The sequence below is a fragment of the Rhamphochromis longiceps genome, linkage group LG7, assembly GCF_057381845.1.
Source record: "Rhamphochromis longiceps isolate RC_006_pf linkage group LG7, R_longiceps_female_GT1.1, whole genome shotgun sequence".
Lineage (NCBI taxonomy): Eukaryota > Metazoa > Chordata > Actinopteri > Cichliformes > Cichlidae > Rhamphochromis > Rhamphochromis longiceps.
Window position 1 is genome coordinate 19,194,927 of NC_140563.1, and position 25,234 is coordinate 19,220,160.

The 25,234-nt window shown below is 40.9% G+C and overlaps 1 protein-coding gene across 1 annotated transcript in view; it reads left to right on the forward strand.

Annotated features, from left to right (window-relative positions):
* Nucleotides 1-25,234, forward strand: part of kcnq1.2 (potassium voltage-gated channel, KQT-like subfamily, member 1.2) — a 184,289-nt gene that overhangs the window by 33,060 nt on the left and 125,995 nt on the right. Inside the window, exons 12-15 of the mRNA XM_085412726.1 lie at nucleotides 363-528; nucleotides 3,933-3,959; nucleotides 5,512-5,565; nucleotides 6,158-6,275. Of these exons, the coding sequence (XP_085268852.1) occupies nucleotides 363-528; nucleotides 3,933-3,959; nucleotides 5,512-5,565; nucleotides 6,158-6,275 (365 nt within the window). The remainder of the gene's footprint in view (nucleotides 1-362; nucleotides 529-3,932; nucleotides 3,960-5,511; nucleotides 5,566-6,157; nucleotides 6,276-25,234) is intronic.

The following is a 25,234-nucleotide window of genomic DNA, read 5'->3' on the forward strand; positions in this document are numbered from 1 at the left end:
TCAGTTGGTCTGTGGAATGGACTTGGGCACCAATTAGGTTCTCACAAACTCACTGACTCACATAAAATATAGCTCTTCACTCAACTGTGATTAAACAGGTATCACTTATCTCGTTTGTACCCAAGAATCAGTACCCAAGAAGGAATTAATTAGGGCAATGATGCATAACAACAATGGCTTAAATATAAGGCTGTGTTGATGACATTATTTCCGTGGCATTATTTTGGTCCATTGTCGAAAAAGCATTTCAGCATACAGCGTGAACCACATGTCAAAACTGTTGCAATTCTTTAAATACTTTTTAGAAATGCAGTTACCATTGTTTCTTTCTCATTTCCTGCTTGTTCTCTTCTGTCCGTCAGAAAAAGTTGAACAAGAGGAGAACGAAGTGCCGAGGAAATGGTTCTATGGGTGGTGGTTCAGAGAGAGCTGTGTCGATCCCCCAGATCACCTATGATCACATTGATGACTCTGAGGAGAAGAAGGATGTCTCGTTTTTCCGTGAAGAGCCAAGGGGAACTGTGGAAGGTAATATACTTAGAGGACCACGTGTCTTGTGTTACTGTAATGTGCACTGACAAATTTAATTCATTTCAAATAGACATCACGGGTTATTGTCACTCCCTAATTTTTGATGTGTTAAATTTGATCTTCACTCTGTGCAGCAAGGTTTTTCTAAGAAAAATGGCTAACCTCTGTAAAATGCCTTTCTTCCAAGAAATCGGTCTAAAATCTGTGAGCTAGCCAAGATAACACGTGAAGACTCAGCGCCTCGTTTTGATTACTCTTTGATCAGACTGTCTCAGTTTTGGATCTCTTAACAGGGGAATTTTTGTTTTAAGCCTAACACCTCAGACTGCTGTTCTGAGAAGGTGTTTAGAACAATTGCATTTAATATCTTGTGAAGCCATATTTGCTCCGCAGCCAACTTGGAATAAAGTTGAGTCATGCAGAGAACATTTGATAATGTGGATAAATACAATAATAAAGCTCTCCTTAATGCAATTTTGTTTGATGAAATGATGCGTGCTGAGAATTGCAAAGTGATTTCAGGACTTTCAAGTGGCCAAAATAACACCATGAAGACTGTTATTATTTATGATACTTATGGTAGTTTAGAGCTATTAACTGTTGGAATGGTCCAGCTTATTTTGAATAGCTGTGATAATAAATATTGTAAATAAAATGTTGCATGCAAATGAATGCAATCTGATATTGCCATGTTGCTGTTGCTCCTATGCTATCATAATGATGTTAATTCAGGGTCAGCATTACAACTAGCCAGTGATGTTGTCTGAGCGTTTAGATAACATTTAATTAACAGGTAGCCAAGAAGTTATCTAATGCTTTTATAAACAAGAAAACTAATATGAGTAACCTAAATTTCACCAACAGCAAACATAACTTGATAATATATTTATTATATTGTATAAATTAATAAATAAAACACTTAAAATGTTTACTATTTCTTCCAGAAATTAGACTTACTGGCTGGCCACAAAATTATATCACAACAATGTGATTGCTCCATTTCAATTCTGACCCTGGACCAACATTTTCATGAAGATGCAGGAACATGATGCAGGAAGACTCTACTAGCCTTAAGGTTTATGTTTATCTTAACGCTAGTAGAGTTGCCATAAAAGTAATGCACATCATGAGGACTGACTGCCGCTCAGCAGTCGTTCCTCATGATGTGCATTGCTTTTATGGCAGCATTTGTGGCCAGCTAGTAAGTAATTGCACTCTGCACGAGAAAAGAACATGTTAAATAATGTTAAATCATAACAGTCATCTCATTGTTCATAATTGTGAAGTTTTGTATTGGTAGTGCTAAAAAGTAGTGGTCATCATCATCATCATATTGTGTCTTCTAGAGCCTGTTGCTTCCAAAAGATAACAACTTGGTGCTCTCAGTTCATAAACCAAATTTCAAAATTTCATTAGGGATTATTAAATTATTCTGATTCTGATAAACTGTGACCGTTAGCTAGTTAGCGACCTAACATGTGGGTGGTTTATGCCAGGCCTGTTGTGCTTTAAAAAAAAAATCTTTATGTTGTGGTGACTTGAACAAAATTCTATCGCCAATACAAATTTTAAATTTATACAACATACGTTTAGCGTGCCGTGAAACAAACTCAAATGGAGAACGTAACATTGCATTCGCAGGGAAGAAGCTCGAAACAGTTTGGATTTATCGTAAATCTTTAAAAAAACAAAACAAAAAACCCCAAACAAAACATCTAGATGCTAACAATCACTGAATATGTAACAGTTTTTGTGTAACGTTTCGTTTAGATTTGCCTAACCGTCAAGGAGGAGATAGAGTAGATGCGTGAATATATAGATACCTGTATATGTGCTACAATCATTATAGAAGGAGGTTTATCTGAGCAGCACTAGTTCCTTTTTTTCACATAGTAAACAGGGGCTCTATCCTGATCCCTTTAGAGCCAAGATGGCTGCCAGGTGTAAGCCATATGGAAGCCATTACAGCTTCAGTGGTGATTAGAGGTCATGGTTACAAGCTCTTTACTGCTTCACTTGTCCCCCGCGCTGGCCACAGAAATTCACAGTGGGCTTAAATGGAAAAATCTTTAAAACGCCAGCTTGTCAGCAAGTTACAAGTGGGAATTTGTTGTAATGCCAGTTGCATTTTAGTAATTCCTTGGTCATACCAAAGCCATTATTATTCATTATTCACATAGTGAAAAATCTGGCCTGGCAGCACCCAGTTCATTGCAGCCCAGTTCATATCAATAGAGACGTCTACTTTAAATGCAGGTCTACAGACACAGTTTATGATTGATAATTAGTTAAAGAGAGAAGTGGTTTAGCTTCCTGTGTTAAAAGCCAACCCCACTAAATGAACTGACCCAGACGCCAGGTTAATAAATGCACTTTATGAGTTTTTCCTGTCAAAGCACGGAATCTTAAAAGGAGCTGGAGTGACATAAACTTGACATAAAGGCGAGACCATTGCTAGAAGAACAAACTGCACAGAGGAAAACATACGTAGTTGTCTGCTTAATTAGGTGGATCTCAGATAATGAAGGAAAACATATGGCTGCACGTATGTGGGGATTAAAAGCAACCAAATCAAAGTTGATATTAAACAAGTTATTTAAGAAATTCTGTTTAGCATCCATCCACATATTTACACATAGCCAAGCAGATTTACAGGCCAGTAAGCATTTAAATGTTTTGCATACTCTGTGTAAACAATAAATAATACTAAATAGATACACATGAAAGACTGCAAGACTATGGAGTGGAAAACGGAATTGGAACAAGTTATGGATGACATAAAACCATTGAAAGAAGCCGAAGTCTGCAGCCTGCTGTCACTAATTATAACGTCTGAGTTTAAGCAGCACGGCACTGTATGATCTCTGCTTCAGATCCACCCATAAAACAGACATCTGCAATGTCAACTGTCTAAACCAGGGCTGTTTTATTGTTTTAACCGACACTCTTTCAACTTGGCACCGGGCTGGATTTCTTAAAAATAATTTACCCGCAGTCATTCAGTAGTTGTTGCTAAGAAATGTCACCAATCACTGAGGCGTCTTGATGATCCTAAGTGAAAACAGTGTTGAAAGAACTGTGTATACACGCATTAACATTTACAGCACTGAAGAACTTAAATTATAAATTTATACTCATGCTTTCTGGAAAGTTGGTCAATTTCACTTTGATGGTTTATTGCTGTTGCCGCTATGGGGGTATCTCTTCCCACAAGTGAAATGCTTAGCAGCAGGAACTAAATTTACAGGGTAACATTGCCTTCTAGTAATAATGCACATTTGCAGCTGTATCTGGCTTACTTTTAACACAAGTTACTCATTTTTCATGAAAGGAAAAGATGAAGGTGTGAAAAATAGTTGAAAACATAGTCAGATTGTGCATTTTCTTGTTGTTTTTTATAGGAATCACCAGGATGCTCAGGCAATCAGGTGAGTATACCACCAGATCATTTCATCTCATATGTCATAATGTCTACAAAGTGCCTTAAGCAAGCTGGTTCAGTGGTTGATGCCACTATATCTGAAGTTTCCGTTGTGTAATCTTTTACATTACAGTGCTGAATTAAAAAAAAAAGTCACACTATGTTCATTATTTCTTTAGAAACCAACCAAAAAAAAACTGAGCACATGCAATAAATATCACTGCACTGTAACCAGTAGCACCTTTCACCGGCTAAATAGTGCTTTTTCTTCCACTCGCCTGTGTTAATCATTAGCTAGCCTGTCTATGTAATGTGGCCCAGACAGTATTTTAATTAGACTTGCTGGCTGGCTGAGCCTTTGTGCTCAGCTAGACCAAACCAGAGCCAAGCAGAGAGACTGGGCCCGTGTTGACCCGCCTGTTTTCTTTACTGGGTGCCCTGCCAACATCATGGGCGAGGAACGGGGCTGGACAGGGGCCTTGGGGACCGTGGGGACCCAGACTGGGACGCTGAAGAGCGGCAGGGAGGGAGCGGGGTTGTGGAGTTGATAAGCTACCATTGTGGAGCTCTAGTGGTTAGAACTAAACTGGTCATTGTTTGATTTAGTCAGTGTCCAGCTTATCGCTCCACTTATCTGTCTGGCCCCACCCGAGTCCCCGTCTGTGAGAATCTCTCTATGGATCGGCTGCACTTTTCACCCTGTTTCTATTGCAATCTAGTTTCTGCACTCCGCTCTCCCTTTCTCCTTTTCCTGTGGACCACGGCCTTCACCGAAAACATTCAGAATGACGGAGCAGATTAACCAGATTGTGAATAAACCCCTGTCTTGTTTTCATGGCCAATAAGCCCGTTAATGTCTTCTTCAGTGATGTGAAGTTGCTGTTAAAAGTGGCTCTGGGTAGAATCTATTCCTCTCACTTCTCTCCACTCCCTCTCTCTGGCTATCTCTGCTTCCACGTCGGACAATGTCAAACAAACTCGATGATGGAACACAAGAGAGGTTGAATGCCTTTTGCTTGAATTGGAATGGTCATTCTGTTCTTGGACGAAGATTTGCCTCTCCATTCTTTATCACAATAGAGGCTCGGTGGTTTGGAGGAGAGGCACGTCAAACTCTGCTGACAGCCTGACTGCAGGTCAAGACCCTGCTACACATGATGTTCTGTGCTGTTGTTTTTGCCTGCACCAGCAGCCAGCTGGCTAGACTGCTGAAACAGAGTACTGCAATTTCAGCTTCTCGTTATGTTGTTTCTCTTATACATTTTCTTTTCCTACTAGCTGGTCTGTGACAATTATTTCAAACAAATTGCAACATGTTTGATTGATTTATTGAACCTGTATTAATACTGTACACTCTCACAAAAAGTGTTTTTGCATCCTTTTCTAAAGTTCATTCAGAACTGCAACGCCTTTGCTGTACTGTAGCAAGTATGCTCTTGAAATGCCATTAAATGCATGATGAGTGTGTTTATTTCTTATATTCTCAAGTCTCATTTTTACCCCCTTTCTTCTGTTTTTCTCCCTTCCCCTTCTGGTTTAATAAATTTTCATGGCTTCAGGCCCTCCTCAACATTCTTGGTCATCTTTCACTCTGAGCTGTCCTGGCTCTCCAGGTACCTTTCAGTTTTTTCAGTTTTCTCACCCCTTCGTATCTCTGCCTTAAATCATCTCACAATGCTGTGCGTCTCATATTGTAATGAAATCTGACAATGAAATCTTACATCATACATTTTCCAATCAACCCACGAGGTACTTTTATTACTGTGTGACTGTGTGACGCATACTAGAACTCACAGACATCTTCACACTCTACAGCCACTCACAACTTTAAAACCTTTAAAAAAAAAAAACACCTTTTCACTCGACCCATTTAAAAACATCCCTTTTGTATTAGTTAACTGTATATAAAATTGTATCTGGAAATGTAGTTGCTGTCCTATCACACTCCCCTAACCCCTACCTGGTCATGGCAGATGGCTCTGCCCCTCCCTGAGCCTGGTTCTGCTGGAGGTTTCTTCCTGTTAAAAGGGAGTTTTTCCTTCCCACTGACACCAAGTGCTTGCTCATAGGTGGTTGTCTGATTCTTTTCTCTCTATTTTTCTGGATATAAAGCACCTTGAGTCGTATTTTGTTGGATTTTGTACTATAGAAATAAAACTGAAATGAATTAAATTGAATTGAAATGTTATATTTCTGTCGTTGCAGTGAAGAGGAGTCCTAATAACAGCACGTCCATCGATATCTCCCGAGCCAACAGCTTAACCGATGAGCTAGACGACATGAGCGAGGATATTCCACTGCCTGTGGTAACTGACAAAACTCAGTAAGTCCCAGAGAGCTTCGCCTCCTTCTTTTCTTAAGGCCCCATTTTCTTCTCATCCATCACCCAGCTCTGACCTTTATTCACTGATCTATATTATACTGATTTTCCTACTGGTCATTCAGCTGAAAGGCCTTTTGTCAAAACAGAGAGCCCCTCTAGCTGCTTTCTAAATGTATTTGTTTTTTCCCAACTCCCTTGAGGGTTAAAGAGACTCAACGGCCATATCAGGTACGTAGTGGTGTAAAGAGGATTATCCCTTTAGTCTTGTGAGAAATGTCAAAGAGATCCTTCTCAGCTGATTACATAACACGTTATGGAGCAGCCGGCTTGTCGTCACATGCCCTCAGCAGAAGAGAATTCACTGATGTTGTTTGCTGGTCCAATGTGTGTTCAAGTGTTCAAAAGCGGGAAGGTTTTGCACAGATATATCAGTAGGGTGTGTTCTAAATAAGTCTTAAATAAGTGAAGCATCATTACCTCCAGATTGGTGTTTACCTGCTGCATTGAGAAGTAATACAGAGTCCCTAAAGACTAAACTCTGGAGGCTGGAGGCTTAAAAGATTATGGGCGGTAAAAAGGTTGATTCCTACTTTAACCTCCTAGGACCCTGCGTCCACATATGTGGATATCACATTTTGGGTTATTTAGACCAAAATACTCAATTTTGCTCTACAAGGGCCTGATATCCGCTTACTAGGACATTATACTGCTACTGTTCTATTGAAAATTTAAACTAATATCCTCATATGTGGCTCTCATTTTTCTTAGAAACAAAAAATAGGTAAAAAACAAACAAATCTGGTAGTTCTTTGTTTTTACATTCGTCAGGTCCCAATCAGCCCAAATATCAAAGAGAAATTGAAAATGCATGCCGTGGAAGTGTTCGGGTCGTAGGAGGCTAAATATGTAGACAGGCCAAAGTGTGCATTTCTCAAAGTGATCGCCAGCATTTTTTAATGCAGAATTAAGAGCTTGTGTACTGTAAACATGTAGTAATTTTAATTGTACTCCACTGAGGCACTTGTATGGTTTTGTCCTTGGAGTGAAAACCCCCCCAGCTTCAAGTGTCTTAGGGCGTTTTCACACCTACAGTTTATTAACTGTGGTCCAAATCAGTTGATGATTTGAGTTGTCGAGTTGTAGCGTCCTCCTGCTGTTTGGTTTCTTTTCACAGAGAAAACACCAAGTGAACCAAAATGTGACAATCTCACCATGCAAGAACTTTCATTGGGTGTTTTGGCCAACTAAAGTAAGTACAGGAAGAAGGTGCTGTGTTCTGCATCAAGTGGAAAATGTAGAGAATTTACTCCTGGCTACAGGAAGGCGATTGGCTCAGATTTTCACTGTACACCTGGTAGTTGGGTTGAAACTAAATCCCAATCTCAACATAAAGGAACTCTGGAGTTCATTTGGAACCGGACCGCCTCAAAAGGGTGTTGGCGAGGTTGCTTTGCTCCTTACACAAGTGCTGTTGCCCTTTTTACATCTGCACAAACAAACCACATCATGGTTGGAAAATGAAGTTCCATCTAATGAACTAAATACCTCAGATGTGAAAATGCTCTAAGTAAGGTGTTGGACAACCATGTGTCACAAGAACAGCTTCACTGACTGTTGGCAGTGATTTTCCAAGTCTCTGATTTGTAGTTTGAAGGTGTTGGTGGAGAGTGTTGTCATCCAGAATCTGCTGTTAAGTGTTCAAATTGGTTGAGATGGTGATGGGTTAGTGGTGTTATTGATATTCTGGAAGAAACCGGAATAAGTTCTGAATAGGCGTTCTTCAGTCTGCTATGGCTCTGCGAAACACATCCATCACTCACTGCCATATCTGGCTTGCCTGCTTTTATTGTTCTCCTTTCTCTGCTCTCTGGAAACCTAAAAGCTTTGTGCACTTCTGTAGATGGAAACCATACAACAATATCCATCAAGTTCTAATTCGAGTTCAGCATATCTGAGACGTAATAAAATCCGCTTCACCCACAGTTGAAGCCAATTCTGGTTCTTAATTGAACTTTAACAAAACAAATTTCAATAGCAAGTTGCACAAGAATGCTTCCACTGTTTCTCTTGCAGGCTTTTCCCTTGCTTGTTTGTGGCATTGGTCCAGGATTGTTCCTCCATAAAGCACTTGAATTCCACTGACTCTCCTGCTGTTTTTCTTCATCTCTTTCTTTTCTTTGTTTTTCTTTTCTTAACCTCGTCATCCCTCCATGCTCCCCTGATCTTATCTGCTGGTCAGAGGGACGCTGTGGAAAATGTAAGATTTTGCAAGTAAAGTCTCCAAAACTAACTAAACCCCTATTTATCATTTGATGTGTTTGCCACTCCTGTAAAAATGTGATAACGTAAAACATATATTTTTATGATAAAAGTATCTGGAACTCTTGGAACAGAAAGGAGCTCATCTTGTTAGTACATGCTGTGTTGATTGTTCATTGCTGTTTTCTAGTGTAGAATAGATTGACACCATTATTATATGATCAGTGGAAACAAGACAGGTGTGCCCATGTATAGTGACAGGCTGAGTGCTAACTACAGATACCATATTAATTAACTGTTAAAATGACGCACTCTGAATCCAAAGAGCTTTTACAGAAGTGTTCAGGTGTATGTTTAAAAAACAAAAACGAATATGCAAAGAAACTTTATTTATAACTTACATGAACTTAATCTTTCCTGTTTTTTTGCAATTATCTATTGTAACACATAGGGAACATTATGGTATACTACAACATTATTAGCCTCACTATAAAATTTCAAGTTTGTGTCAAAACATTTTAAAGGTACTTGATGATGTGTTTTAACTTTGTAATGCTCAAAACTTGTAAAATCAAGTTAAAACTGAGGGTTTTCTTCCAATTTACACACAGTAGAAAAACGTGAATGAGGGTTTAAGCTGTCACTTGAGAAAGCATCATGCTGAAAACAAAACAAATCTCGTTAGACTTGAGAAAAAGAATTGCTGACAAAGGAGGAGGTAGATATATAAAGTTATCACGTTGTTTCCAAGTGAAATTCAAAGAGAGCAACACAGCCTGGCAGAGGCAGCAAGCAAAATATTTCAAAGATTGTAAAGAAATCTAGTGAGAAATGTGTCTAAAGACTCTGGAACAACTGCTAGTGACTTATCTAAGTCAGAAATTGGAGTCTCAAAGAAGTTAATCGCTAGAATCCTTCACAGGAATCGACTGAGACCAAGAAAAACTCAAGAAGCACAGACACCTTTAAGCCACACTGAAGTATGCTGAGGACAACCTGGACTGGAAGTGCATCCTTTGATCAGATGACACAAAACTAGAGCTCTTTGGCCACAGAGACGCTGCTTATGTTTGGAGAAAGAAGGGAAAGGCCTACAACCACAAGAACTCTATCCCCACAGTGAAACAGTGCTGGGAATATTAAGCCGTGGGGACACTTCAGTATGTCTGGAACTAGGAATCTCAACAAGGTAGAAGGAATAATGAGGACAGAAGGTTGTGTGAAGACTTTATAAGAAAACCTCAAGCAGCAAAACTCAGTCTGAGTCATCGCTTTGTTTTCCAACACCACCACGACAACTCAAAACATACGTCGCTCCTGGTGATGAACCACCTCCAGTAGTTCAATGCGAAAGTTATTCTGGATGTTTTTCAGAAATAGTTGAATTTACTTTGCACACAGAAACTAAATTAAGCATCCCAATAGCCAAACTAGTATGTTTGTAAAAGCTTTGTTAAAAACCTCTTGCTCTATTTAACTGCACTTGGGAAATACTTAAATGAATCTGATAAAAATCTGGACTTCCTTAGTGACAGCTATGTTTATCTGCGTCTGTTTATCTTCCACATGCTCTTTTTTTTTTTGCCTTACGTGTGTTTGTGCGTGACAGTTTGCGTGTGGGTGTGAGACCCTTTGAGTGTGTGAGAGTGAGCTCCAGAGACGGACAGTAATATGTTTTCATTTGTATCCATCTCTGCTGTGCCCATAACTTTCAGCTGTAACAGCCAAGCTCATATTTGGGCCTTGCTGGGCACTCCCATAGCAGCGGGTTTGTTTTGCCCCTGGTGTCACGCCACCAAGGACAGCACTGTCATTTGCCATCCTTATCTGGATTTCTGCAGCTACTAGATCCACCCTTTCTGCCCTGGGCGAATTGCGTGCGCCCACGCTATATCAGTTTTCTGTTACTTTATATTCTGAAATGTTTTGGACTTCCTTCCACAGCTTCCAGCTGTAATGTGAGTTTGACTCTTTCTGTAGTGACGGTTGCCACTTGTTCATTCATTCTACATTTCTGGTATCTCTATCGCTTTAATTCTTCAGCGACAGCAGCGGCTGGAACATTCCACTGTTTGTTTGGCTTCACTAAAGCAGACTACCCCCAAAATGTGCATGCATGTATGTTTATTCACATGTGAGAGAGAGAGAGAGAGAGAGAGAGACATCAATACGGCTGGCTGTGATGTCTCTGGGCTTCTGAAGAGGAAGTGGTGCGGGGCAGCGTCCGCACGCAATCATGTCTTTGTTCCTCTGAACCCCAGACATGCACAAGCTCACTGTTGTTACGACACTGCTGTTTGCCCTGTTTGTTTCAAAGCGTCTCACTGTGATTCTTTTATAGGTTGCATGAAATAAGTTTTTTTTTTTTTTTTGTTAAAAGGAACACAAAGTGAAGAAACGCAGACATTAAATGCACTTGTTTCACAGTCATCACTCTTCCTTTTTTTTTAAAAACATGTCCTTTGCTCTTTGTTTACCTATCCTCCTGCAAATGAGACTTGGTTTTGGTACGATTCAAGCAAACACTTGTTTCCGTGGATTGTGTACACGCATGTGAGAACCTAGTGGCTTAGTGGTTTTGATGTGATGTGCTGTGTGTGTACTCACGTACTGTCGCGCACTCTGATTTTGTAAATTTGTGAGATTTAGTGGTTGGCTGTTTAATGAAATCATAACAAACCCCAGCAGGGCTGCTGATCCTAAACCCAACCCCGCAGCAGATTGACATTTACCCTCTTGGAGAATGAGTAAATGTTTCCAAGTACACTTCTTAGCCCCTAAACAGAGGAAGGCCTTGTTTAGCTGATTGCAGTGATTGTGTCCTCTCTCCCCCTGGTTTCTGCTCTAATTTACTTGTTTCTTTCTGTTCTCCTTGACTCTTTCCAGCCTCTCCGTGTACCCAATAACTCCCCTAGTTGCAGTGCCAGATCTAGAATCTGTGTCGTCTTGTGACCTGAGGCTGTCACCCCTTTTCCCTTCCGGGTGTGGCCTCCTACTCCTTTCAGACCTGTAAAAGTCAGCATGGGCCACCTGCAGGCAGATCTTAATTAGTTCCTCTCTCACAAACTAAGACGAGAGAAACAATGCCACTGCAGCACCACAGGAGGGTTTGAAGGCACAGATGCACATGCATCACGGCCTGCTCTCTTCAAGTAGGGGCCTCTCGCTCCTTAGGAACCAGCGTCTTTTGTGCAGCTCTCCGAACAAATTGACTTTTTGTCCGTGTGGCCTCAGTATCCCAGTCTTGTCTACTGTACTCTGATACTGACGGCATGATTTCCAACATATGGTACTCAGTCAAGAGGGGAAAAATCTCCAATGCATTGCTGTCTGTCTTTTTAAACACTGAGTAATGTCACTCCCCCCCCCCTTCCCCCCTTCACCATTCTCCTCAACTGTTTGCTTCAAAACATGTGTAGGCCAGGTAGTTTTATGGGACCTTATGTAAGATTCAACAGTGAATCTAATGTTAAAATACCCAGTAAATCCTCTTAAAATTTTTTGGCCTTTCTGCCAAGTATTATAATGACAAATTAGACTAGGCGAGAGCCCTGCTTTGGGCACATGCGCGAAACACACACACGCACGCAGACAAATGACGAGGTAAGATCAGCCTCCTGCCCTGCTACAAGAAAAGCTGCCTGAGTACTGCTGCTTTATGACTAGATAGGGAAAAAAATGAGAAAGAAAAGAACTAATTGTGCCCGGCTTCTTGACTCTTTGCCAGTTTCTAGAGCCTACAAAAGACAGAAAATAGTCTTGGAGCAGTAAAGCAGCCACACACTGATTCATATCCTCTGGATAACAGAGCTGTATGGAAGCATATTCAGTATTTAATCTTATTACAGACTCTGGCTTATTATATGGATGCTGACCTCCACACGGCATTTACTCACTTGGACGATTAGAAATGCTTTAATTCTACTCAGTGAGCCAAAAAACGTTGCACCATAAATGCTGCAGCTATGCTGGCATTAGAGAACAATAGAAGTTTAAATTGGCTTCCTTTTTACAAGCATGGTTTTAGCTGGGTGTCTTGTGGTGTAATTGCTGCAGTGTTCATAACTCTTTTGTCAAATTTTTTTTTCACAGATTCTAATTATCCGCGTGCATGCCGTGTCTGCTTTTGGTAAACGGAGTCACGCAACTTGTGGATAAACTTCCAGCTTACTGGATGCACCAGAGAAACGTTACACTGACTCCAATGCAGTCTCTACTGACTCTACACTGACTGACCTTCAGCATCTTTCCTGTAGTGCAACAGGAAAAATAACATTTCAGCTGAAAACACATTAAAAATGCAACGTCCAGATGAAGACTATCCACTTTCTGGATGATTTAGCATGCATCAAAACAAGTTAGATGATCCTTCTCCTCTTTAGCTCAGAATATGCAGTGTCCATGTTTTCCAAAAAGAATTTCAAATTTAAATTTGATCCATTTTTTCACTTTGCCTCAGTCGATTTTTAATGAGCTTTAGATGACAGCGTTCCTGAATCATGCTACCATATGGCTTCTTTGCATGATAGAGTTTCAGACTGTATTTGCAGATGGCATAGTCAACTGTGTTCACATACAGTAATTTCAAGAAGAGTCCAAGCAGTGATTTCCATGACAGTATCACGCCTGTTTTAATGCAGTGCTGCCCGAGGGCCCAAAGCTCATCCAGTGCTGATTTTCGGCCTTTTCCTTTGCACACAGAGATTTTTGCAGACTGACTGAATCTTTTGATGATAATATGTGTTGTAGATAACAAGGTATTCAGAGCCTTTCCAATATTATGTTGAAGAACATTTTTCTGGAGTTGTTCCAGAATTTGTAGACATGGTCTTTGCAGATTGGGCAACCTCTGTCCAATTTTACTTCTCAAAAAAGATTTTACTGACCTGCTGCCAGTTAACATAATCAGTGCCAAAATGTTCCTCAAGTTGTTGTTTTTCAGGCTTTTGTCACCCTCAAGATGCTCAAGGTGCTGTGTTTACGGTGTTCTGTCATGAATAAAATATGGTTTGAGGAGATTTGCAAATCATTTCATTCTGATTTTATTTACAATTTAAACAGTGTCCCAAGTTTTTTGGAATCGTGGTTAAGGCAGCAAAAAAAAGGTCCTAGTTCTTTCTTCTGCACGGCATTACACTAAGATGTTACGAGTCATTTATGAAGTAAACACAGAGCAATTGTTCACATATTTCTTTGCTACAAATGCTTCTATATACCCTTACTCTTTCATTCAATACTTTTCAATATTGCATGGTGAAAATCTGATAGCTGAGAAAAAGCAGAAAAGCAGAATGCAAAAACAAAGCTCCATTTTGGATAGATGTAACTTCTTTTTTTATTAGAAGTAGCTTTGAGGCTTCCTCTTTTTTTAGCATGGGATTAATTTTGGTAGCAGGAGAGCACTATGCAGAACCTGAAGGCTCTTGTTACATGCCAAAAGCATGTAACACAATTACAAAAGTTGGCAAACCTGAGTCAAACAAGGAGAAAGAACCATATTGAGATCATGGACCGTTTTAATGCTTTCACATAGTGAATGAAATGATAAGTCTGCTTTTGCTCTAGTGCCAAATAATGAGCAAATTCTCCCTCCAAGGCCAAAAGGAGAATCTGAAGGCCTTGTTTTATGATGTGCAGGTCACACACAGAGCAATAAAGAGAACTTTCAGGGACTTTTTTTTTTTTTTTTAATTAAAGAGTGTATTTAGTTTGGCTTTACACTAGCCATCCTGCATTAATGAAGGCACCTCATGCTGCTCTTATTAGGGATGAATGTTTACTCCCCCTCAGTGGTGTTGGTGATTCTAGGACGGTTTTATGGTGAGGGGACCATCAACAACTAAGCGAATGGCCCTCTTTATGGCCTCTTACCGCAGGTTGGGAAAATCCAGCGAGTCAGCAGGCAAGTACTGCATAAATAACCCATCCAGACATAATTTTAAACAAAAAAAACAAGATTCGCTCATCAGCACAATGTCTAACTGTGACATCCAGATTATTTCCAGGTCCGTATGAAGTGGCTTTAAAAGATATGCGTGCCACTTTCGACCCCATTAGCGTTAATGAAATCTGCAATCTGGAGCGCAGACAGAGGTGGACTGAACCAAGCAAATCACGCAGTGCTGTTTTTGGAGGTATCCCGGTGTGGTGCGGGGTTCAGGCTACAGTTAATAGTATTTGAAGCTGCAGCCAGACTTCATTGAAACGATCAGATTTTTTGTAAAAATAAATTAATGTGCAAAACCAAAACAAAAGAGAAAGTGTGTGGATGTGTCCTATCTCTTATATGAGAATTATTTTATTGATTACTGCCCAAAATGTTTTCAAAAATGCAACATTCTCACTTATTTCTGGTGACCATAAAACTGTGTGGGGGAAAAACAGTCAGTGGAGATGCTTGTGTTTGCAGGTCTCATCTGCCTCAGGGCCACGTTTAAAATCCTAGGAATCAGCTGTAAACGCTCTGCCCTGCACTCCTTAATTATACCATCAGTTTCTCTTCATTTCCACTGCAAAGACACAATTCCCAAAGAAGAAGGGGGGAAAAAAAAAAGCAGATCATGGAAAAGGAAAATGACCTCAGGAAATTTCTGTTTTCACAGCCTGATTCACCGAGCAGCTCCGTGACGTCGCGGCTGCCGATCCTTTTGTTTAGGGACAAGAAAATATTGAGAAAAAAGAAAGAAAGAAAAATGTTTGTTTTCATTAGACCAGAGCGCTGTTAACAATTACACACCCGTGAGGACAAAGGTAATGACAATTTGTGTTTTTGTTAGCTGCCCTCATAATTTAATTGTTTCCATCCAGAATGTCGTTTGACCATTTGGTTCTAGTTAATGATGTTTGTGCTAATGGGCTGTAATGCATGCTAACGTTCAGGCTGAATATACATTATAAACTAATGAAACCAACATAATTACCTAAAATTGAATTATTAGGATGCCTAATAATGGAAGTCAAGATAAGGTAGCTTGGGGATATTTTTTTCCCACTTGAGCACAGCCATTAACAAACTGAAGATAAACTCCAGATGGTTTGGAACGGTGCATTTATTTTTTAATTATTCCCAAACAAGGTTACTTTATGAAGAAGAAGAAGAAGAAGAAAAAAAAAAAATCACATTATGGACCAAAACAGAAAAAACCCCCAAAGCCAATAATAATTTTAATAAAGATGTCAAAACACTGTAATTAAATCATGTGATTAATGGCACCGCACAGCTGGTATGGTAAAAATAGCGAAACAGTCTGTAAAATTACTTGGAAAAACTTCCCAGCAAAGACCAAAAGTATAAAACCTAAGAACAAAAAAAGAAAATGTGTGGCAGAAATAGGGGGTTATTTGTTTTACCTCCACTTTACTTTTAATTTCACGCTGTAGATTAGACATAGAGAGGGGTTAGGGTTAGTAACCAGGAGTAACTAACCTACTGCGTTAGTTGTATTAATATGCCACAACTACACTGCATTTATGTTGTTTTTCTTTGTGTGTTTTGTTCCATATATCTTAGTTGCAAAGCAGGTCCTCATACTTGGTGTGCGAATGTGTGTTTAGTTTGCCCGGCACACTTCACAGCAGTCTTTGCACTAATCCTGACAGCTTCCACTTTAACTGTAGTGAAATCAAAGTAAGGCCCAACCCAGTCCCTACTTGGAGGACTCTGTGCAGATGCTTGGCTGTGTGCTCGCATTAGAAGCACCTGTATAAATACGATCTCTCGACTTCTGCGTGTGTGTTTCGCTCTGTGCTCTTGTCCCTTACGCCTCCCACCGCCACTACCACCACCACCCCTTCCTCAGTACAGGGCTCAGTTTCTTCTTTGCTCTCATTAATAAAAACAGTAATCTGCAGCAGCACCTGAGTGACCTGTTTGTACAGCCAGTCCCGTTGCCTTGCGAAGCTCTTTGGCTACTGTTTTTTGGTTTTTTTTTCTTTTGCTCAGCTCTCCTACTCTCAGGTTTTCAAATAGACCAGTCCTGCTATTTGATGTGGGCTCGAGGAAGGGGGTGGGGGTTTATTCAGGTGTGGTGAGTCTGACGACCGATGCTGCTACCACCCTGCCTCTGATGTTGTGTCCATCGGCAGCCAGGTGCTGGAGCTCCATCAGAGAGGCCACTGTTCCGAACCTGCGGATGAATAGAGGGCCCATTGATGGCGCTCGTCTGTGGGGCGCTGCGGTTTCTCCCCTCTTACACGCACAAGCAGGGGTAGATGGTGGACCAGGGCGTTTACCTGCTGGAGAGAAAAGGGGCTGACCAAAGGGGAGCCGCAACATTCTGGCCTAGCTTTTGGCCGCCGGGGAACTTGTAATATGGTTCATGTGTCCACATGTCCCGATGTGTTTGAGAGGGTATTCACTCCCACTCTGGGCGAGTGCCTGTCCCACCTGTTTGAATAAGACTCACTCTGTTTGAGCCAGAGGTTGAATGTGGATGTGTCCTGACATCATGTCAAGGATACATCCACTGAATATAAGGTTGGAGGGTTTGGGTGTAGTTGGATTAATAATACTTCCCTTTAGAGTGAAATATTTCTGGCCACATTATTATGTACACATTGCTATTCCCAGGTTGGACCCCCTTCTGCCTTAATTCTTCATGCCACATTCCTTAGAGCTTTTGGTCCTTGTTGACATGACAGAGTCACACAGTTGCTGCACATCCACGATGTGATTCTACTATTCCATCTCATCCCAGAGGTGCTGTATCATCTCATCCCACGGTCAGCAACAATACTCAGGTAGGCTAGTGTTAAAGTGATGCTTAGTTGGTGCTATGGTAGTACTGTTACACATTGTCTATTCTACTGCTTTGGTCCAAGGTAGTGCTCGGTTTAACATGTTGTGCATTCAGAAATGCTCCTCTACTCCTTCCATGATTGTAACGAGTTACTGTTGCCTTCGTATCAGCTTAAAGCAGTCTTGCCGTCCTTCTCAGACTTCTGACACCAACAACACATTTTTGCCCACAGAACTGCTGCTCGTTGGGCATTTTCCCCTTTTCCTGATCATACTCTTTAAACACCAGTGATGGCTATGTGTGGAAAATCCCTGTAGTTTATGAAATACTCTCACACGTTTGTCCGGTACCAACTGCCATTCCACATACAAAGTCACTTAAAAAACTTTCTTCCCCACTATTGATTTAAAAATCAGCAGGTTGCTTTAAACAGGTTACAACCCTAAAGCATTGAGTTGCTGCCACGCGACTCACTCACTCATGTGGAGATTTTTTTAAGAATACAGAGAAATATGGACGTTTTCATATGAATTTCACCGCAATAAAAATTCAGCAGATAACTGAAGGTGTAATTGTGTTCTGTGAATTGGGTTTTAAATGACATTTTTTTTTGTGGTATAAAAACGTCTTAAGAAACTCTCTTCTTATACTTATTGCTGAAAGCATGAGAAAAAGCAACGATTCACAGTTACCTGACCACAAATATGTTTTTCCTTTTTTTTGAGAACGGGCAGCTTATACTTCCTGGTAGTTCAACTTAGCAGAATTTATGTGAATTCTCTGAAAGAAAAAATCTGTCTTCAGTTGAAATCCACTCCTATGAACGTTTCCTTATCACACTGACCACTGTGACATCAAGCCCTGAAATTAGTTGCCCGAGTATCGCTTCTATCATGACACCATCGAGGGAACTTTGCGCTTTGCAAGATTTATAGGAGGCACAGTTTCACAACCTCACACACTTGCAGCTGTTCCACTGAGAAGTTTTGCCTTTTCTTCTTAGAGAAACCCAACCACAGTGCTTTTCTGGTTGCGTTTCTCACTAAGTGTGGCGTTAGAAGTTTATTTTCCATGGCAGTACGAGGAAAAAGGTAAGCCATTTTCAGGATTAAAGTGAAAAAAGAGAGAAAAAACTGACTTTCTTGTTGCTGTATATTATATAATCCTTGTATCAGCGATAAAGAAGCAGTCAGCAGGTTATCGGTCAAAGACTTAAAATATCTCTGGGAACAGATGTTTTAAATTCGTGGAAAGAAAAGTTGTAAATCATGAAAAAGTGGGACCAGGTAAGCCTTGGTGATGTGTCGCCCAAACCCCTCCATGCACCTTTATTTTTTTTCCACTCTTGTTAATAGGAGCTATATAGAGCCCAGTTCTTAATTAAAGGCCCCCCAAGGGGCTGTAGCAGTAAATGAGACTAATAACCTTCCAAATAAGTCCCTGCTAGTGCTGAAAGGCTGGTCTCTTTATACTGCAAGTGTATATGTGCTATAAAGCTTTTTTCCAGCACACTAAAGCAATTTTATAGCTCTGTTTTATTCTTTTCTTTTAAAGCCTGTCAGAAGAACAGGGGAGAAAGTCAGCGAGGGTATCTGTGGATCAAAAATAGTGCAGTGCAGTGCCACTGGTTCAGGTTTGACCCCTGAAAAGTGGTAAATTCACAAGATTTACATGCAATACCCTACACTAATGTGTTATTCACTGCCTTATTTAGGGTTATGAAGATGTGTTAACAAAGTTATGCAGCATAATTAGATACAATTTGAGATGTAATTCAATTTTTTCATACTTTCTACTGAATGAGTGTTTGTATGACACTAGATGGATAATGTTTTCTGCTTGTGTGTGTGTGAATGCACTTGAATATTTTAAATAAACCATAAAACCCCCAAAACACGAAATGTAAAAAAAAAAAAAAATCTAATTAATTTACTGGTCATTATTGTCGGGTTTTAAAGTTATGTGGTGCACACAGCTCGAACACTGATATAAAAATTAAACAAGAAGACGTTTCTAAGCATAGATTAGAAATGAGAGTGGCATAAATGTGGGTAGTGTGATCTGATCAGAGATCATTTGATGGTGACAGATGATAATGTTCGTCATCAGTGAGCTGAAAAACATCAACACGCGCTGGCGTTTGTCAAAGTAGGTTATTATGGTAAGGCTTTGTGGACCGTTATGGGTGCGTCTCAAAACATACTCGTGGTAATCAAACACTAAACAGATCTGTAAGATAGACAGGGGGTTGTTTTGGGAACAATTTGGATGTAATTACTAATAAAGTCAGGATTTAGTTTAGCCAGGACTTTACAAATACATTACAGAAATACTACGAGTAATACAGTATTAAATGCAATAATTCCTCAAAACATATAAAAACATTTTACTTTTTTTTTTTTAATTTCTGATAAAAAAATTTTAACTTAGTGTTTAAATAATCAAGGCCTTTTCCTAAATTGTAGAACGAAAAATACCCAAAATGTGTAACTTTTAAATTGAGACTGTAAAAGAAGCGCACACTGCTGCACTTTATATTTATTTTAGAATAGTCCTACAGAAAATGCAGCATCTTACTGTAATGACACATAAAATAAAGTATGTACCTGTACCTGGCAAATAACATCTTATTTAAATTAAATTACATCTTAATAGGAGATTCACATCTTGGATGTGCAGCCAACAAATCTGGTAATCAAAGCCTGTGACCTGATTAACAGTGTTTTAAGAAAAGGTTTGTATTTTTTAACGGCATGTGCATAATTTATTTATTTTTTACCCATGTGGAATAAAAATCCCAAGGGAAAGAAAACTGAGTATCTCAGCAGAGCAAACAAGAAAAAAAACAACACATGTGAGCAGTACAGAGGCGAGTGGAGGATGGGAGCTATGACTCGGGGAGGTAAATAAATTCCTCTCATTGACCAGCAGGCTGTACTGTAGCGACATCACTCCTCCTTGGATGGTCTGGCCTACGGTTTCGGAGCTCTTTCTGTGTTTTGATGTTTTCGTGTAGATTTAACAATTTCATCCTCCGAGAGTGAGGAAGAGCAGAGGGGACAGGTTTGAGCTCAAGTGGAAACCTCCACGTTTTTTAGGGGTTTGGTGTCCGCAGTCGGGTGTGGCCCCCAAACCACCACATTAACACCACCAACCACCATCATTGCTATTACCATGGTCATGTCCCACCACCACCCCTCCCTCCTTTTTTCTTGTTTTCGAGCAGGAGAAACAGATAAAAGTGCAGATTGACAAAACCACAGTTTCCTTACTTTATCAGAGCTGTGCCATTCTCTCTGCAGTCCAGTACTGCTCAGTTTGTTTGTTTGTTTTCCCCTCTTCAGACATTGTGCTACAGTTTCCCTGTGAACAATAGGTATGGTCTGCCAGTTCCAAAAGAGTTGATAACGGGCACTTTTATCTCCGTTGTAGCAAAGCACGGATCAAAAATAATGTGCTATCTGTTTGGATGTACAAAGTGTGTGCTGTGCATTTCTCTGAATCTGCAAGCTCTGCTTGGTGTGTAACTCTAGTATTTACATAACATTGTTTTCTTTTTCCAGACTGTAGTTCAAGTCACACATATGCTCTCCTCCTGTCTCCCCACTGTCTCTCTTACTCTCTTTCCTTCTGCCTGTTTCTGTCACATTTTCTCTCTTGGCCTCAGTACAAGTACTAGCAGTTGTCAGTTTCAGGAAATGCATTGCTCTCTTTTGGGAAGTGAGGTATCTGCCTTTGGGCTGGTTGTTTTTTTCTTTTTCTCTTTTCTTTTTTTTCCCTCTTTTTCATAATTTGTACAGTGGGGCGAAAAAGTATTTAGTCAGCCACCGATTGTGCAAGTTCCCCCACTTAAAATGATGACAGAGGTCAGTAATTTGCACCAGAGGTACACTTCAACTGTGAGAGACAGAATGTGAAAAAAAAATCCATGAATCCACATGGTAGGATTTGTAAAGAATTTATTCGTAAATCAGGGTGGAAAATAAGTATTTGGTCAATAACAAAAATACAACTCAATACTTTGTAACATAACCTTTGTTGGCAATAACAGAGGTCAAACGTTTACTATAGGTCTTTACCTGGGGCCCGTTCTTCGTACCTCGCTAAGTAGGTTAGCCGGATTAGATTGTTGACGATTTCGCGTGATCCTGGATCAGTCGGTTCCCCGAAGCTCATCCGGGACTTGCTGTCATAGCAACAGAGCCGTAAGCGTAAACCTGCTCGGGAGCAGGTTTACTTTATGTAAACAGGATTAGATCGCGGCCACGCAGGTATGTCCGCTTCATTTATACGAAAGCAACAGCGATAAATAAATAACATCAATGTAACTGAAGATAATGCAGCACTTGATCCTTTTATTGATGTCACACAGATACATACAGGTCATTTCCTAAAAAAGGGAAATGTACTATTAACATTCTATTACATGTATGTGATTATTACAGATGTAAGTCATATTTCAGAGTAGTAATTGTAAATTACTTCGTGTAATCAAGATGAGAGACCACGGCTATAAAAGCGAAGGTGGATTTGGGAAGCCTGTCGCAGCCATGTCCTGTCCGTTTACGCGAGCAACCCATTGCGGAAGGTGCAAGATTGATAAGGAGAGTCCTCAGAATTCAGCGTATATTGCGGGACAGACAGGATCCTTTAGCTCAGCGCGACAGTGTGCTCATTGAGAGATATCGATTTTCCCGTGAGGATATTATTTACTTAACCAACTTGTTGACGAGGGGGTGCAGGACCACCACCTGTCTTTTTTTGCTCTGCCCTTTTCTTGGTTGCTGTTATAAACAAACAAACAGATTATTTCAGGGTCTCTTTCCAAGAGACGAAAAGCAATATAAGTGATAAATATTACCATTCTGTAGAATATTCTTATATTTCACTTTTACTTGTTCCCATGTTCTAGTGGGTCCTGTTGTGGCTCTAATGTGAAAGAGGATATAATATAACAATATAATATAATGTAATATAATATTGGATAATATAGTGTAATATAATAAATCTACCCTACCGCCTACTGGTGTTGGCCAGAGGGGCCGATGGCGCAATATGGCAGCCTCGCTTCTGTCAGTCTGCCCCAGGGCAGCTGTGGCTACAACCGTAGCTGCCTCCACCAGTGTGTGAATGTGAGAGTGAATGAATAGTGGCATTGTAAAGCGCTTTGGGTGCCTTGAAAAGCGCTATATAAATCCAATATATTATTATTATTATTATTAAATTACTTACGAGTTTAATTTGTCAGCAACTTTCTGCCAGCCCTCTCTCCTTGCTTTTGCAGCCTTTGCAGTGTTCCCTTGCGTTCTGATTAAACTCTGAAACTCCTGAAATCCCTCACTCAGGAGTTCTTGCTCTGCTGCCGAAAAATACCGAGCCGAGCGCGCTCCTTCGACATTTTCGCCGACCAATCAGAGGGTTGCCGATCAATGTTTCTACTATCGATGCGTAGCCCCTTTTATGACACCCAGTGATGTCACATTACTGCGTCCAGCTGTACTAATCGTCAACAGCAGGTGTGTTCGGGGAACCGGATTAGCGAGCTCACGGTTAGCGCGATGATTTGGTCTTGGATGTGTCATTTGATCTTGGATGTAGTAAGCGACGTACGAAGAACGGGCCCCAGGTTTGCACACACAGTAGCTGGTATTTTGGCCCATTCCTCCATGCAGATCTTCTCGAGAGCAGTGATGTTTTGGGGCTGTCGCCGAGCAACACGGACTTTCAACTCCCGCCACAGATTTTCTATGGGGTTGAGGTCTGGAGACTGGCTAGGCCACTCCAGGACTTTCAAATGCTTCTTACGGAGCCACTCCTTTGTTGCCCGGGCGGTGTGTTTTGGATCATTGTCATGTTGGAAGACCCAGCCTCGTTTCATCTTCAAAGTTCTCACTGATGGAAGGAGGTTTTGGCTCAAAATCTCACGATACATGGCCCCATTCATTCTGTCCTTAACACGGATCAGTCGTCCTGTCCCCTTGGCAGAAAAACAGCCCCATAGCATGATGTTTCCACCCCCATGCTTCACAGTAGGTATGGTGTTCTTGGGATGCAACTCAGTATTCTTCTTCCTCCAAACACGACGAGTTGAGTTTATACCAAAAAGTTCTACTTTGGTTTCATCTGACCACATGACATTCTCCCAATCCTCTGCTGTATCATCCATGTGCTCTCTGGCAAACTTCAGACAGGCCTGGACATGCACTGGCTTCAGCAGCGGAACACGTCTGGCACTGCGGGATTTGATTCCCTGCCGTTGTAGTGTGTTACTGATGGTGACCTTTGTTACTTTGGTCCCAGCTCTCTGCAGGTCATTCACCAGGTCCCCCCGTGTGGTTCTGGGATCTTTGCTCACCGTTCTCATGATCATTTTGACCCCACGGGATGAGATCTTGCGTGGAGCCCCAGATCGAGGGAGATTATCAGTGGTCTTGTATGTCTTCCATTTTCTGATGATTGCTCCCACAGTTGATTTTTTTCACACCAAGCTGCTTGCCTATTGTAGATTCACTCTTCCCAGTCTGGTGCAGGTCTACAATACTTTTCCTGGTGTCCTTCGAAAGCTCTTTGGTCTTGGCCATGGCAGAGTTTGGAGTCTGACTGTTTGAGGCTGTGGACAGGTGTCTTTTATACAGATGATGAGTTCAAACAGGTGCCATTCATACAGGTAACGAGTGGGGGACAGAAAAGCTTCTTACAGAAGACGTTACAGGTCTGTGAGAGCCAGAGATTTTCCTTGTTTGAGGTGACCAAATACTTATTTTCCACCTTAATTTATGAATAAATTCTTTACAAATCCTACCATGTGAATTCATGGATTTTTTTTTTCACATTCTGTCTCTCACAGTTGAAGTGTACCTCTGGTGCAAATTACTGACCTCTGTCATCATTTTAAGTGGGGGAACTTGTGCAATCAGTGGCTGACTAAATACTTTTTCGCCCCACTGTAACTTTTATCGTCTGCTTTACGGGAAGCGGAGTTCCTCCGTGCACACAGAGCTGTTCGCTCGGTTCTCCCTTGGTGTTGTTTTATGACTGTACGCAGGCTGATACACACTGCCCGTCTTTGCAGATATGTATTTAAATGAATGGATAGCTAGGGAGATTGGATGCAAAGCAGCCCTTTTTATTGCTTTATTACTCTGTGTGCGAACAGTGAGAGGTTGTAAGTGTGTCCGTGTGTGTGTAAACTCTTGCTGCACATGTGCTCACGAACACATGTACACACAGCTTAGCTCACATCGTGATTCTCTCCTGGCGACCCAAACGCATTTACACTGAAGTGTAAAAGCAAAGGGCCCGTATTGTTGTCACTCATTAACGACATTAGCCTGCTGTCTGTCCACCCACTCGCCCACCTGTGCACCTAAACAACACACATACACAGAAACACAAACACCTCATTGTATTAGATTAACAACCCAAGGAACCAGGCGCACGTGATGTGCTGATCAGAGCCGTTAAAAGTGTGTGTGGAGAAAAACTGTGAAAACAAAGCTCTATGTTTTGGGGTAGGGGAGGCGTTAAGAATGTATGAGTGTGCGTGTGTGTGTGTTTTTCTGCACAGGAGTGAGAAGAGCCGCTTTAGTCCAAACAGGATATTGTATACAGGAGCACAGATTCTTCTGCAGGCCCTTTGGGTTCATGACGTCGACGACAAGTGAGCAGGCAGCACACCCACTGCCCCAGCACAGTCACACAAACACACACAGACACACACGCACACATGAATGACACCACAGTGGGCATCGGTTCCACCTAAACGATTTATAATATATATTTTTTAACTTCAGTTTAAATGAACAACTGCAGAGATGTATTTTAAAGAATAATTGTAGTCCGGTGCGACCTACAGGTATTTGATGCAACTGATTCAGCGTCGTTTTTAGAGAGGCAGAGGTGAAGGAAAACGTCTGTGCAAGGCAGAGGGGTGGGTGAAATTGATTCACGTCGTGTTTGGGA